This window comes from Nycticebus coucang, chromosome 1 (assembly GCF_027406575.1).
Source record: "Nycticebus coucang isolate mNycCou1 chromosome 1, mNycCou1.pri, whole genome shotgun sequence".
Taxonomy (NCBI): domain Eukaryota; kingdom Metazoa; phylum Chordata; class Mammalia; order Primates; family Lorisidae; genus Nycticebus; species Nycticebus coucang.
Window position 1 is genome coordinate 142,230,783 of NC_069780.1, and position 16,092 is coordinate 142,246,874.

Sequence of the window (16,092 nt, forward strand, 5' to 3'; positions counted from 1 at the left end):
AATCCACTACCTGCTACGTCATTTTTGACTTTTATTATTTCAGAATGTGGAATAGCACCATTATGTAGTCAATTATCATAGGTTCACAGTTCTTACATAGATGCTTAATTGTCTCCAGTTGAGTGGTTCTGGCTTAATGTGAAGGTTCCATTAAGAAAAACAAAAAACAAACAAAACTTTAAAATATTTCCTGAAAATATCACAACCATGTAGATCCAATTATCAGTGCTAATTTTAATAAGAGGACAGTGGTCATCTTTAAGATGTTTCATTTTTATCTCTGAGGCATTTATTCCCTTTGAAGTCATTGATACTGTGTTGGAAACAAACACAATAAAATACTCAGGTTTTTACAGCTGAGAAAATCCAGGGAAGATTCAGTTGAGTGCTTCTCAAGTTTTTACAGGGACATAATACTTGGAAGAGTGGAATCTAAGAATGTCAGGAAATATTGATTTTATTATATTAGCTACAAAACAATTTCATTAACAAGAAAAAAGAAAAACGAGATTTTATATCTAACAAATAGAATAATCCTATCATGGCCACACAGGCATATAAAAAGTTGGTAAATTAACATGTCAAGCTGTTTCAGAACTTTTTATAACTGTTATACAGCAGGCACAAAGTTGTGTCTGACAAACTACTTATTTTTAGCAACAGAACCCTCAATTATGGCTGGGCACCTGTAGTACAGTGGTTACGGTGCCAGTCACATGCACCGAGAGTGGTGGGTTTGAGCCCAGCCTGGGCCAGCTAAACAACAATGACAACTGCAACAATAAAATAGCCAGGCCTTGTGGTGGGCACCTATAGTCCCAGCTACTTGGACTTGGGAGGCTGAGGCAAGAGAATTGCTTGAGCCCAAGAGTTTGAGGTTGTTGTGAGCTGTGATGCCAGGACACTCTACTGAGGGTGACACAATGAGACTGTCTCAAAATAAATAAATAAATTAAAAAGAACCCTCATTTATATATGGGCATACTGACATCAAGTTATAATGTGACCTTTTTCACCTTCCCCTGTAGTGAGGTGTGACCACAGGGTGATGAGAAGTCAAAGTATTCTGTGATAGTGAGGAACCCTCTTTGAAAATTGTATTCTTCCTTTCCTCAATTTTATAGCTTGAACCTTGGATATAACTGCTGTAATCCTAATAATCACTCAGGGCAATGAAGATGAGGGCCATACCCTAGTTCTGTTAGCTGAAAAGAGCTTAGGAACCTTTGGAACCTGTATAGCAATCCTAGACTGCCTACTTTGGGATTTCTACTCATAAAAGAAGTATGCCTTTCTTTTTAACATCATTGTTATTTTGTGTTTTTCTGTAATGCACAGATAAATTTAATCCTACCTGATTCAGATTCCTTTTTCTGTTATTTCACTTGTGAACAAACATTTAGTGAGAACAAAATAAGTTCCAGGGTACATGGACATAAATAACAGCAAGACAGTTTCTGTCATTGAGAAACAGTGCCATATAATAATGTCTTTCTGAAATAGTATTAAAAAATCCAGTGTCCAGAGAACATGTTAAAGGGGGTGGATCTATTTCTAGAAGGATGAAATTATTAAACACATCTCTTTTAAGACAAAATTTTCAGTATTTTTCTAACATATCATGTTTTTCAGTTTCAGTTTTTTCTTCAAACTGAATATACTATTGGCTGGCTTAAAACAATAAGAATCTGTTTGAGGGTAAAGATTTTCACACCTAGTAAGGTCCACTTCTTAATCTTCAATTATACTAGATTTATAAGATACTTGTTTCCTAAAATCAGTATCAGTATTTTTGTAATTCTGGATTTTTTTCACTTTCTCCTGCTTACTTCATAAAAAAAAAAAAGAACAGGAAAGGGCAGCGCCTGTGGCTCAAAGGGGTAGGGCGCTGGCCCCATATGCCGGAGTTAGCGGGTTCAAACCGAGCCCCGGCCAAAAACTGCAAAAAAAAAAAAAAAAAAAAAAAGAACAGGAAATATTCATACACAACAAAAGTTAAATAACAGCATAAATATTGTAAAATTCCTTTATTAAATATTAGGGAGCACCTGATATATGCAAAGCACTGTACCAAGCACTAGGGCAAAACTGGAATTATTATGGTTTTTACGTGCTTACAGTCTTAGTAATAGAGAGAAACATTAATCAGATAATCATACGAATATATACAATTATAACTGTAGCAAGTGCCATGAAGGAAAAGGTTGCTATGGAAACCATTTAACAGAACTAGCCAATATGGTTCCTGCTCCCCCAGAGACGCCAAAACTAACAAACAAACAAACAGCTAGGCAATAAAAACGATAATGCACTTTAACAGTGTCAATATACAATGTCCAAAAGAATAGTTTCTTAAAAACTTGGATACATAAAATTTGAAGGCTACCTGTAAATTTACTGTGATAAACACTACTTCAGAGATTATGATTAATGTGCTTTAAAAATCCTGTCCAGACTGGGTAAGTCACACTTCCCTGAGAGGAAGTCTTACAGGTCAAACAGAAGTTAGGCCAGTGAAAAAGATGAGGGAAATTACTCCCAATAGAGACACCAAGATATTTGGGCAGGCATCCAGAGAAGGAAGAGGTGGTTTAGAAGGGCTGGAGCATAAATAGGAGGTTGCCATAAGGGGTTAATGGAAGATGTTCTGGGGAGGTAAAGAAACATTATCACAAAGGGCTTTATATGCCATGTTAGGGAGATTAGGGGCTGTGTTACGAAAATAATGAGAAATTGGCTAGGCGCCTGTAGCACAGTGGTTATGGCGCCAGCCACGTACACCAAGGGTGGCAGGTTCGAACCCAGTCTGGGCCAGCGAAACAACTGCAACAACAATAACAAAATAACTGGGTGTTGTGGGAGGCGCCTGTAATCCCAGCTATTTGGGAAGGTGAGGCAAGAGAACCACTTAAGCTCAGGAGTTTGAGGTTGCTGCGAGCTGTGACGCCACGGCACTCTACCCAGGGAGACAAAGTGAGATTCTGTCTCAAAAAAAAAAAAAAAAAAAAGAGAAATCAATGAAGAGTTTTATGTAGGAGATAGTTATAAAGTAAGATTTGAATTTAGAAAGACCACATTTTAATCGTCTTAAATGTTAAGGAAAATGTTTCACAGAAAAACTTGAAAAATAAGAAAAATTACTTTACTATTTTCGCCCTTTGTATTTGATAATAATTTGCCATTATTCCACGTCAGTGGAAAATGCTTCAGCCCATGGTATCCCAAGAATATGCTTTGAAAACCACAGACCTTGGGTTTTGGATGAAAACAATTGTGATTCAGGAAGCTTAAGTTAGTTTCTCTAGATCTGCAAATTCATTAGTCAAGGAGTTATGGTTGAAATTATCTTTATTTACTATGATTCTAAAATAGGCACACCTTCTTCTCGCGCCCCGACACATTAACACCACTCCTGAACACTCCAGTACATTTTCCCACACCTCGAGAAGAGAGTTCGAAATTCCAACCTCATCCAGCTGCTGTAGGGATTAAATGAGGCGCGGATCACCTTTGCCACGTACAGACAAACGTGACCTTTGGCATCTATCATGACAAATCAATGATCAAAAATACTAATCCCAAATCAGTATTTCAGACGACAGGTCAGTACAGAGGAGCCAGAAGTGAGGAGAAGACTATTTGTTTTGAGAGAACAAAACCCCACAATCACACACCATCCCTTTTCGGGTGTGCTAGAACCTCAACCTTCCCACTCAGTGGACGCAGCTTCCAATTAGCCCCGGGCCTATCTCTGCAGCTACCTTTTCTCTTCTTTGCCAGTGTTGCCTCCACAGGTAAAGGCCCAACCCAGCGCTCTTCATTCTCATCGTTTTCTTGGGACTCGGTCACTGCCACTGTCAGATCCCTCTCAGAGAGCTCCGTTTTTGCCAGGTCCTCCGGGTCCCGGCGCCTTCTTCTTCTCAGCTGCGTATCACTACCACCTTCCGCCGCCATCCTGTCCTAATCGTCAAAAAAAGCGCGACATACAGCTCGCCTACCAATCCCAAAGCAGCGGCGCAGACGTGTAGTCAGCGTCGAAGCGAGCTTCGGGATTGGCTGGTGTGGGAAGGAGCCGATCCAATCGGCAAGCAGCGCGGGCATTGAGTCTGGGCCGGTAGAGCAGATTAAGAAGCGCTGAGGAGAACTGAATTCTGTGGCGTGTGGTGGTAAGAGTTTGGCAGGGGAGACCGCCTTAACGGTTGAAATTTGCCGCTTCGTTTGGCAGCTCACGGGAAATGGAGATGTAGCCCCGAAAGTGGAGCCTTTACCGCCGGGGAACTGGATCCTGACGTCCAAGCGGGGCCTTGAGGACCCGCGCCGACGCCAGGTCCAGAACCCCGCGGATTACCGGAGAAAGATGGAGGGGTGACGATGGGAGGAACCGGTTAACTTGCATTTCCTTCAAGTGTTTCAAGCATGTCTTCTTTCCCAGACTTCTTTATTTTCTGAAGAAGGTGATGAGTGCTTGTTACCGTTTCGGGGTGGGAGAGGGATGGTGGGTGGAGAACCAGCCACGTCGAGTAACTTTACTGGCCACTTTGACCTAGGATTTCATCTTGTAGCTGTTGTTTGGGCTCTTTCTCATCCTCCTCCGTCTTTGTTTTGTTTTGTTTCCTTACTGTGGTTAAACAAAAGCGCATCTCCTTTTTTAACCAATTAAGTACAATATATCAAAATGACCTCCGTAAAACACTCCTTTCAAAGCTTTACATTTTTATGCTTGAAAGTATCTCCCCAGCAATCTAACCTTCACCTTTACACCTTTTGAGAAACCATGACAGTAATAATGGGGATGAGGATGAAAATACTAGTAGTAGGGAGCTAGTTAACATTTATTAAACATTATTGTCTACTAATCCCTTTTCCTCTTCCTGGTAGGTTTCTCTTAATTCTAAAAGAACGTGCAGGCTGTGTCGTGTAATTTAACCACTTCATAGCACTTCTGAAATCATGTCATGTATTTAGTTGCTAATTTGTTTATATTGTCTCTCCTTAGGGAGAATGTACTCCGTAATGACAGACTTTTTCACTTAGACAGCCATAGCAAGTGTCTTAAGTGACATTTATTTGGGAGTAGTCACATAGACAGGAGTGAATAGAGACGAGAAGGGGGCCTAGAATAAGTTTTGAGTATATTAAGAAGATGAGCTTGCAAACCAAAGAAAAATAGAACAAAACAAAACAAAAAAGCCAGCCACACGACTAGGATAACTGGCTTAGAAAATATACATCATAAACATGGGGGAAGAGAGTTTCAAAGAGCAACAAAGCAAGACTATAGTTGAACAATATCTTTAATGCACTAAGAGAAAATAACCATCCATCTAGATGTCTATAAAGAGGGGAAAAAAAAACTTTCAAGAAACGACATAAAATAAGAACACTTTTAGAAACCGATTAAATTTAAATTACAGCCTGTGTTTATTGAATAAATTAATACATATTAGATTTATGTGGGTACTTTCTATTTACTTCAAGTATATTAAGCTTTTCATGATTGATAGTTTGACTTTTGTTAAGTTGGTGTGGCATAGGATTATCCCTAATGACTTTTTGCTTAAAAATAGTCTAAAATTGTTAATGACTGGTTTTGGTTTTGTGAACTTAAACTATATCTTAGGTGTATAGCAGGTAAGAGGTCTAGTTTTTAACTAGTCGACATTCAGATTGTTAGTGGCTAACACTAATTAAGCTCTTTCTATGTTAGGTACAATTCTAAGAGCTTTATAAATATTAACTCACTTAATCGTTACCTATGGAGTATATTATTTTCATTTTACAGATTAGGAAACTGAGGCACAGAAAGTTTATGTGATTTGCTCAAGTCCCACAGCTTGTAAATATCAAAGCAGGGATTTAAACCTAGACAATCTGGGTCCAGAGTTTGTATCTTAAAAATTTTGTTTTGGATTATTGCAGTAGCTTTTGATTAGTTTTCCTGCTTCTTTTCTTACTGGTTGTAGTTAACCATAGTTGTACTTTTAAGATGTAAGTTAAACGATGTCATTCCTCTGCTTAAAATTCTCTAATTGCTTATCATCCTAGTCTGTGTCCTTAAAATGACGTACACAGCCCACATGATCTTACCGCTAATGTCTCTCTGACTTCATCTTCAACTTTCTGCCTTACTTAATCTGTTCTAGTCATACTGGCTGCTTCATAGCTCTAGGAACATGACAGTCATATTCCTGCCTGAAGGCCTTTACACTTGCAGTTCCATTTGCCTGGAGCATCTTCCCTTCTATATCCCCATAGATTACTTCTTTATCTCCTTTATGTCTTTTTCCTTATTTGTAAACTTCTCAGTAATCTTATATGACCACTTTATTAAAATTACATTGTCCCTGCCTTGATGTTTCCTATGTTTATTGCCTGCCTTGCTTTTCTCCACGGCACTTACAAATCTTATGATATGCTATAGTGTATGTGTATATACATATATACTTACATATACTTAGTATATACACACACATTATAGTTTTCATATGTATATACACATGTGTAAATACATAAGTATATCTGTATATATTAGTTTTTGGTTTATTGTCTGTTTTCCTTAACAGTAATAAGCATTATGGTAGTAGGGATTTTTTTCTATTTTGCTCACTGCTATATTCTTAGTATCTAGATAAATATCTGGTAGATAAGAAGTGTTTGACAAATATTATTGAATAAATAAATATAATAAATAGTTTGTACTTTAGTTTTTTATCATAAGGCATAGAAAATCACAAAGCAACATGTCAATGAATCAGCAAGACCTGGATCCAGATAGTAATACAGATGTGGGAGATATTACGGATACTGAACAAGAACTTGTTAAAGAATGTGAAGAAATGTGGAGAGATATGGAAGAAGTAAGTATCAAAAGATAAAAATGATAGTTAATAAAGATTTTTTTCTTTATATTCAATATATTCAGGGGGTACAAGTATACTAGTATTATATGGATATATTAATATGGTGCAGTGAGATCTGTTTTTTTTTTTTTTTTTTTTTTTTTGGCCAGGGCTGGGTTTGAACCCGCCACCTCTGGCATATGGGACCGGCACCCTACCCGCTGAGCCACAGGCGCCGCCCATGAGATCTGTTTTTTTAGTATACTCATCACTAATTTAAGATTTAAATTTTAATAAAATTAGACTCAAAGAAATAATTATGCTAGTTTTGAAAAGCTGTTATTATGTATGATAAATACTTACATAGTTTTTAGACCTATAAGCATTCATTCAAGAAACTTTATACTAGATGAGCTATAGAAAGAGAAAAAAGTATGGAAGTTTCTCCTGTTGGGGAAATTATTATCTTAATAGAGACAACAGCCATTATATTATGTTGTATTACATTATTAGAAGTACTATGGTAAGGACTGCACTGAGGTGGAGTACTAAAATTAGCCTGAAGGGGTTAAGGATAGCATTCTAAAAGAGATAATTTCTGAGAAAAATATAAGTTACCCTATGAAAGGAGGTAAGGTATACAAAGTAGAAAGAACATAATGTGTAAAAATAGAGACAGAGAACTCTAAGTAGAATTTTATAGATAATGTAGATTAGGAGAAGAAGGACTTCTGAGGTAAGATTGGAGAGGCTATTGATCAAGAATATGTATATTATGGGGAGCCATTAAAGGTTTTTAAATATGAAAGTGACATGATCTAGATATGTAGTTGGGAAAATGACCTGGATGCCTTTGAAGAAAATCAAACACAGAAGAGTGAAACTACAGATAGAACATTCAGGAAGCCCTAGCAATAGTCCTGGTAAAAAGTAATGAAGGCATTGCAAATTGAAAAAATAGATTTGGGGCTTGGTGCCTGTAGCTCACTGGCTAGTACAGCAGCCACATACATCAGAGCTGACTGGTTCTAATCCAGCTTGGGCCTGCCAAACAGCAATGACAACTACACCCCCAAAAATAGCTGGGCGTTGTGGTAGGTGCCTGTAGTCCCAGCTACTCGGGAGGCTGAGGCAAGAGAATCGCTTAAGCTCAAGAATTTGAGGTTGCTCTCAGCTTCACGGGCGACATAGTGAGACTCTGTCTCCAAAAAAAAAAAAAAGAAAAGAAAACATAGATTTGGGAGATATTAAGGAGGTATGACCGAAAGGACTTAGAAGATATTGATATGAAATGGAAAGGAAATATGATTAGTTTCAGCTTCCTGATTTGGGCCATTGAGTAGTTGGTGGGTTATTACCTAAAATAGAGAATATAGAAGTAGGAGGAACACACTATTATGAGTGAAAACATGATTTAGTTTAGAAAATGTTGAGTTTTGGGCGGCGCCTGTGGCCCAAGGAGTAGGGTGCCGGTCCCATATGCCGGATGTGGCGGGTTCAAACCTAGCCCCGGCCAAAAAACAAATAAACAAACAAAAAAAGCCACAAAAAAAAAAAGAAAATGTTGAGTTTCAAATGTATGTACATTTTCTGAGTTAGTGAAGTGGATCTGCTTTTGTTACACAATGGTATGTTGGTAGAAATTTGTACTATTAATGTATTATACGATATAGGTTATGAACATTTTTAGCATCTTTTTCTTCCTAGTAAAGTTTCAGAGTAGGGTAGATTTTCTTCTTTTCTTAAAATTATTTTTATCATAAATCCTTGCTAACTTTTTATCAGTAATGCATTTTCCAGATAATTTGTCTATATACTTTGCTTTTGATGTCTTAGAAATTTAGTTTTAAAAATAACGTTGGCTCAGGCAGCGCCTGTGGCTCAGTGGGTAGGGTGCCGGCCTCATATACTGAGGGTGGTGGGTTCGAACCCGGCCCCAGCCAAACAGCAACAAAAAAATAACTGGACGTTGTGGCCGGCACCTGTAGTCCCAACTACTCTGGAGGCTGAGGCAAGAGAATTGCCTAAGTCCAGGAGCTGGAGGTTGCTGTGAGCTGTGACGCCATGGCACTCTACCAAGGGCGATAAAGTAAGAAAGAAAGAATAACTTTGGCTCAGAGTCTGTAGCTCAGCAGCTAGAGCGCCAGCCACATACACTGGAGCTGGTGACTTTGAACCCAGCCTGGGCCTGCCAAATAACAATGACAACTACAACCAAAAAATAGCTGGGTGTTGTGGTGGGCGCCTATAGTCCCAGCTCCTTGGGAGGCTGAGGCAAGAGAATCGCTTGGGCCCAGGAGTTTGAGGTTGCTGTGAGCTGTGACGCCACGGCACTCTACTGAGGGTGACATAGTGAGACTCTGCCTCAAAAAAAAAAAAAAACTTTAAAAATTTTGGAACTAGAATAAGCATGTAATTTAAATTATCCATATTTTAACCTCTCATAGAGCATCTTTATTAACAATTTTTGATGATTTTTAATGACAGAAACAGTGTCTCCTGAAGGCTTTCTTACAATCCTAACTATCTTACCCATTTTGTTACTTTTGCTTTCCCTTCTTACTTACCTCCCATTTTTCCATTATCTGGTTTCTAATTAATCATAGCTATTAGTTTCATTCTTTGTCTTTCATTCTAGTATTGCCTTTTCTTTTTGATGTATTCTACTGGGGACCCATTTTGCTGGCTTCCTAATCCTCTTGCTTAGAAAGTGAGGAATTTAAACAAAGTTTTTTTTAAATATCAGTATTTGTATATTATTTGCAGGAGTATTTCATCTGACTACTGGTAGAAAAGTGGAGGGGAAGGGAATTGTCTGTGGGTTGTAATATATGACTTTTTCTTTTTTTTACTTTTTAAATTAAGTGTCAGAATAAATTATCACTTATTGGAACCAAGACACTCACTGATTCAAATGCTCAGGTATGAATCTTTTTTCCCCTTAGATAAGTAGAATTCATTGTATTTTGGAACAGAAGTATATCTGTCTAGGTTATTTATTTATCTATCTATTTATTTATTTGAGATAGAGCCTCAAGCTGTCACCCTGGGTAGAGTGCCATGGCATCACAGCTCACAGCAACCTCCAATTCCTGGGGTCAAGCGATTTTCTTGCCTCTGCCTCCCAAGTAGCTGGGACTACAGGCACCGGCTATTTTTTGGTTGCAGCCATCATTATTGTTTGGTGGGCCTGGGCTGAATTTGAACTCATCACTCAGGTGTATGTGGCTGGTGCCTTAGCCGCTTGAGCTACAGGCACCGAGCCCCTAGGTTATTTTTTTATAATACCTATATGCTTAATCATTTGGAAAACTTCCTATTCTTTCTGCTTTTTGAGTTGGAAGAGGTATTCTAAAAACTTTTTGGAATAAGCTAGTGTAAATAAGAGAGCATTTTCTTTATTATTTGTCATTTAACAGCCATACACATATTTAACAATTGAATGAATTCCTCATTGGTTGCTTTGTTAAAAACTAGAAGAAAGGCTGTCCTACTTTGTGCTGGGTATAATACCCACAGATATTTTGCTATCTGTATGGAATCTTTTTTTTTTTTTTTTTTTGAGACAGAGCCTCAAGCTGTTGCCCTGGGTAGAGTGCTGTGGCATCATAGTTCACAGCAACCTCAGATTCCTGGGCTCAAGCGAGTCTCCTGTCTCCATCTCCCAAATAGCTGGGACTACAGGCGCCTGCCACAACGCCCGGCTATTTTTTGGTTGTGCCCGTCATTGTTGTTTGGCGGGCCTGGGCTGGATTTGAACCCGCCAGCTCAGGTGTATGTGGCTGGCGCCTTCGCCACTTGAGCCACAGGCACCGAGCCTCTGTATGGAATCTTAATTGTCTATACTATAGGCTTACAAAAAGATTAAGATATCCATTGAAATCAGAGAATTTTGAAATTGGTTTACTAATAGATCAATGTAACAGATTTAGAATTAAAATGTAGTTGACCCTTGCACAATGTGGGAGTTACTGATTTAAACCCTCTGTGCAGTTAAATATCCTAGTTTAACTTTTTTTTCTTTTTTAGAGACAGGGTCTCACTCTGTCACCCAGGGTGGAGTGCAGTGGTGCAATTGTAGCTCACTGTAACCTTGAACACCTGTGCTAAAGCAATCCTCTATCCTCCCACCTCAGCCTTAGCTTGTAGGTAGGATTGTAAGCATATGCTACCATAATAGACTACTTTCTAATTTTCTGGTAGAGATGAGATATCCCTATGTTGTCCAGGCTGGTCTTGAACTCCTGGCCTCCAGCAGTTTTCCCACCTTAACCTCCCAAACCACTGGGATTACAGGTGTGAGCCACCATGCCAAGCCTGACTATTACTTGACTCCCCCAAAACTTAACTACTAATAGTCTACTATTGACCTTACTGATATCACAAACAGTGGATTAACACATAATTTGTATATGCATTATGTAATGTGGTTTTGTACTTGGTGCCCTTATAGTGTAAATACTATAGTAATACCCATTACATTTTTGAAATCTGAATCTTTGATTTGAATACCAATAAGAATTATGAATGGAAGATAAGAAATGCTCTGAAATTTAACTTTAAGCCCAATAGAGCTTAATTTTATGATCTAATCAGCGGATTTTTTTTGTAGATTTGTAATTATCAAAATTAAAATGACTATAGTCTCACGATACCAAAAATAACTCAAATACCTAATTTATCTTTGGCCAAAGGGTACACAGTTTATAAACTATTGCTTTCTTAAACCTGGTTTTTATATTTGGCTTGTGGAGCCAGTCTAATTTCATAATTATGTTTATATATATATTAAAATTTATGTTTAGTTACTTAGCTAAAAACAGTTACAATTTTTCTGAAAGGGCATAGGGAAGAAAAAGAACATTTGTAAGAAATTTGTCTGAAAAATGTTGGCAAGAACTATTTTTTATGTTAAGGTTTATTTATTTAAACTTAATGTACTTAAATTCTTTAGTGGAGAAGAAGAATGTATCATTTTTTAATACTATATTATTGCTATCACAGGCAGCTTATAAATTCTAATTAACATAGTTTAAAGAGATTATGTTTCTAGTGATAATCTTTTTATAGGTTAAAGGTGACTTTTGTTAGAAATGAATATTAAAGTATTAAAGACATTTCCTATATTTTCCTCTATGAATCACTATGAATATTCCACAGGAAATGACTTTGTTTTATTCTCTCATTCTTTTTTTGTAGCTATCATTATTAATTCTGCAAGCGAAATGTTTAACTGCTGAACTCAGACAATGGCAAAAAGAAACACCTGAAAGTAAGCTTATTATTTTTAGACTTCTATTTTTGTAAACAAATTGATGGCAAGTGAATTTAATGATCACAAGAAGAATTACAAGATGTATTTGACCTTGAAATTGCCTAAATTCTTTTGATAAGCCACTACATTGTTTTCTTCCTGTGTTTTATTTTATACTTTTATTATGACAGACATAATCTGTTTTACACTATGTTATAATAATCTTGATTATGGAGACTTTGTCACAATTATGTTATCCTCATGGACACACCCTTATGCTCAGTAGAAAGGGGTGAATTGCTTCTTTTCTTTTATAAGTACAACCTTTCCCTTTCTGGACTTTATTTTTTATTGATGCATAATGTATATAGTTTTGGGGTATGTGTGATGCTTCCATATATCATTTCTCAATGAATGAAACTTTCCTAGTAGAGGAGAAAAGTTACTTTATTTTAAATTCTTACTTGCAAAAGTACCATATACTTTGTATGTTACCTCTTGTGTTATCCAACTGGAGCCAACTGTGTTTTTTCCTTTAGTTATGAAATAGAAGACAAAAAATTTGTTGTTGTAATACTCAAATAGATTTTTTTTATTACAAAAGCTTAAGTTTCTGTATAAACTTATACAGTATGTGTGTCTATACAGGCAAACCTTGCTTTATTGTGCTTTGCAGATACAGTGATTTTACAAATTGAACGTTTGTGGTGACCTTGTATTGAATAAGTGTTGGCACTATTTTTCCAACAATATGTGCTCACTTCATTTCTATGTGTCACATTTTTTTTTTCTTGAGAAAAAGTCTTAGTATGTCTCCCTCGGTAGAGTGCTGTGGTGTCACAGCTCACAGCAACCTCAAACTCTTGGGCTTAAGTGATTCTCTTGCTTCAGCTTCCCAAGCAGCAGGGACTATAGGCGCCCATGTCCAGCTATTTTCTTGTTGCAGTTGTCATTGTTGTTTAGCTGGCCCGGGCTAGGTTTGAACCCGCCAGCCCCGGTGCATGTGGCTGGCGCCATAACCACTGTGCTACGGGCACCGAGTCCGTATGTGTCACGTTTTGATCATTCTCAAGATATCTCAAGCTTATATTATTATTACATCCATTAGGATGATTTGTCATCATTTTTGAGAAGTCACAAACCATCCCCATATAAAACAGCAAACTCAATCTATTAATGTTGTGTGTATTTTGACTGCTCTACTGACCAGTCATTCCTATCTCTCCCTCTCCCAAGGCCTGCATGTTCCTTAGGACACCAGACTTCTCAAATTAGGACAGTTAATAACCCTGCTTTGGCTTCTAAGTATTCAAGTGAAAGGAAGAGCCATACATCTGTCACTTTAAATCATAAGCTAGAATTGTTTAAGCTTAATGAGGAAGGCACGTCAAGAGCCCAGATAGGCCAACAGATAGGACTCTGGTGTCAAATAGTTAAATAACTGAATGCAAAGGAAAAATATTAGAAGAAAATTACCAGTGCTAATTCAGTGAATGCATAACTGGTAAGAAAGTGAAACACCCTTTTTGCTGATAAGGAGAAAGTTTTATTGGACCGGACAGAAGGTTAATCCAACCATAACATTTCCAAAGCTTAATTCAGAAAAAAAGCTCTTTTTCAATTCAGTAAAGGTTGAAATAGAAAAAGAAGCCGCAGAAGAAAAGTTTAAAACTAGCAGAGGTTGGTTCATGAGGTTTCAGGAAAGAAGCCATCTCTATAACATAAAAATGAAAGATCAGAAACAAAACCGAAAGATGAAGCAGCAAGTGCTGCTGTTTAAGCTGCAACAAGTTATCCAGAAGGTCTAGTTAAGATCATTTAATAGAGGTGGCTACACTAACTGACAGATTTTCAGTCTTCTAGGACTTTATACATAGAGAGAAGTCAATATCTAGGCTCAAAAGACAGGCTGCTTTATTTTCTTTTTTTTGAGACAGTCTCGCTTTGTTGCCCTCGGTAGAGTGATGTGACATCACAGCTCATAGCAACCTCCAGCTCTTGGACTTAGGTGATTCTCTTGCCTCAGCCTCCCGAGTAGCTGGGATTACAGGTGCCTGCCACAACACCCGGCTATTTTTTTTTGTTGTTGTTGTTGCAGTTTGGCCAGGCCTGGGTTTGAACCTGCCACCCTTGGTATATGGGGCCGGCGCCCTACTCACTGAGCCCCAGGCGCCGCCCCAGGCTGCCTTTCTTATTAGGAACTAATAATGCTGCTGGTAACCTTAAGTTGAAGCCAATGCTCATTTACCATTCTAACAGTCCTAGGGCCCTTAGGAATTATACTAAATCTGCTCTACCTGCGCTCTTGAATTGGAAAAACAAAGCCTGGATGAGCATACATCTGTCTATATACAGTACAGTTTACTGAATATTTTAAGGTCATTCTTGAAAATATTACTGCTCATTGACAATGTAGTCACTTAAGAGCTCTAATGGAGATAGACAAGAAGATTAATTTTGTTTTCTTGCTTATTAACACAGCATTCATTCTGTCCCCTATAAATCAAGGAATAATCTTGACTTTCAAGTTTTATACATTTCATAGTGGTGCCTATGGCTCAAAGGAGTAGGGCGCTGGCCCCATATGCCAGCAGTGGCGGATTAAACCCAGTCCTGGCCAGAAACTGCACTCACACACACAAAAAATACATTTTATAAGGCTGTAGTTGCCATAGTGATTTCACTGGTGGATCTGGTGAAAGTATATTGCAAATCTGGAAAGGATTAACCAGTCTAGTTGCCTTTAAGAACAATCATGATTTGTTGGGGGGTGAGGGGTTGATGGAAGTTGATTAGAACCCTCATGGATGACTTTGAGGGGTTCCAAATTTGAGTGGAGGAAGGAACTGCAGATGTCATGGAAACAGCAAGACACCTAGAATTAGAAGTGGAGCCTGAGATGTGACTAACTCATTGCAATCTCATAAAACTCAAATGGGTAAGGTGTTGCTTCTTATGGATGCACAAAGTGGATTCTTGAGATGGAATCTACTTTTGGTGAAGATGCTTTGAACATGGTTGAAATTAGAACAAGGGTTATAGTATTCTATAAATGTAGTTGATAAAGCAGCAGCAGAGTTTGAGAAAATTGACTCCAATTTTGAAAGAAGTGGGTAAAATACTATCAAACATTATTGCATGCTATGGTGAAATTTTTTGTGAACAGGAGAGTCAATCGATGTGGGAAAGTAACTTTCTCTTTTAATTGCCACAGATACCCAACCTTCTAGCATCTACCATCCTGATCAGTCAGTAGCCATCAACACTGAAGAAAGATTCCCCCAGCAAAGATTACAACTCACTGTAGGCTCAGATTAGATATCTCAGTTAGTATGTTTTGGCAATAAAGTATGTTTTATTATCATTATTTATTTTTTTTTTTTTGAGACAGAGTCTCACAATGTTGCCCTTTGTAGAGTACCATGGCATCACAGCTCACAGCAACCTCAAATTCTTGGGCTTAACTGATTCTCTAACCTCAGCCTCCCAAGGAGCTGGGACTACAGGTGCCCGCCACAATGCCCAGCTGTTTTTTTGGTTGTAGTTGTCATTGTTGTTTGGCAGGCCTGGCCTGGGCTCGAACCTGCCACCTTCGGTGTATGTGGCTGGTGCCCTAGCCGTTGAGCTACAGGCGCCAAGCCTAAAGTATGTTTTAATTACAGTGCACAGCAGTCCCTGAGTTACAAACATCCAACTTACGTACAACTTGCATTATAGTAAGTCCTAGAGTTACAAACATCTGACTGATGTACAACTTGCACTTGTGAATGGAGGCTATTACAGGTAACAGGTAAATGTACCTGTTTCAGCTTACCCAGAACTTCAACTTAAGAACAAACCTACAGGACTTATCTCCTTTGTAACCTGGGGACTGCCTATATACTTTTTTTTTTAGATATAGTGCTATTGCACACTTAACAGACTTAATACAGTATGAAAATATCTTACTTGAATTGGTAATCCAAAATGTTCATATTACCTTATTGTAATATTACCTTT

General features: G+C 37.9%; 2 protein-coding genes across 3 annotated transcripts in view; one reads left to right on the forward strand and one right to left on the reverse strand.

Annotated features, from left to right (window-relative positions):
- PPWD1 (peptidylprolyl isomerase domain and WD repeat containing 1) overlaps positions 1-3,992 on the reverse strand; it is a 31,733-nt gene extending 27,741 nt beyond the window's left edge. The window contains exon 1 of the mRNA XM_053589820.1: positions 3,762-3,992. Coding sequence (XP_053445795.1) covers positions 3,762-3,954 — 193 coding nt within the window. The 5' untranslated portion in view covers positions 3,955-3,992. The remainder of the gene's footprint in view (positions 1-3,761) is intronic.
- Positions 3,993-4,138: 146 nt separating this feature from the next.
- The window catches only part of CENPK (centromere protein K), a 38,732-nt gene continuing 26,778 nt past the window's right edge, over positions 4,139-16,092 (forward strand). The window contains exons 1-4 of one of the 2 annotated variants that reach the window (XM_053596257.1): positions 4,139-4,166; positions 6,705-6,857; positions 9,705-9,761; positions 12,039-12,111. In XM_053596257.1, coding sequence (XP_053452232.1) covers positions 6,741-6,857; positions 9,705-9,761; positions 12,039-12,111 — 247 coding nt within the window. In that variant the 5' untranslated portion in view covers positions 4,139-4,166; positions 6,705-6,740. Of the gene's footprint in view, positions 4,455-6,704; positions 6,858-9,704; positions 9,762-12,038; positions 12,112-16,092 lie in introns of both variants that reach the window. The other variant, XM_053596256.1, reaches the window with a different exon arrangement.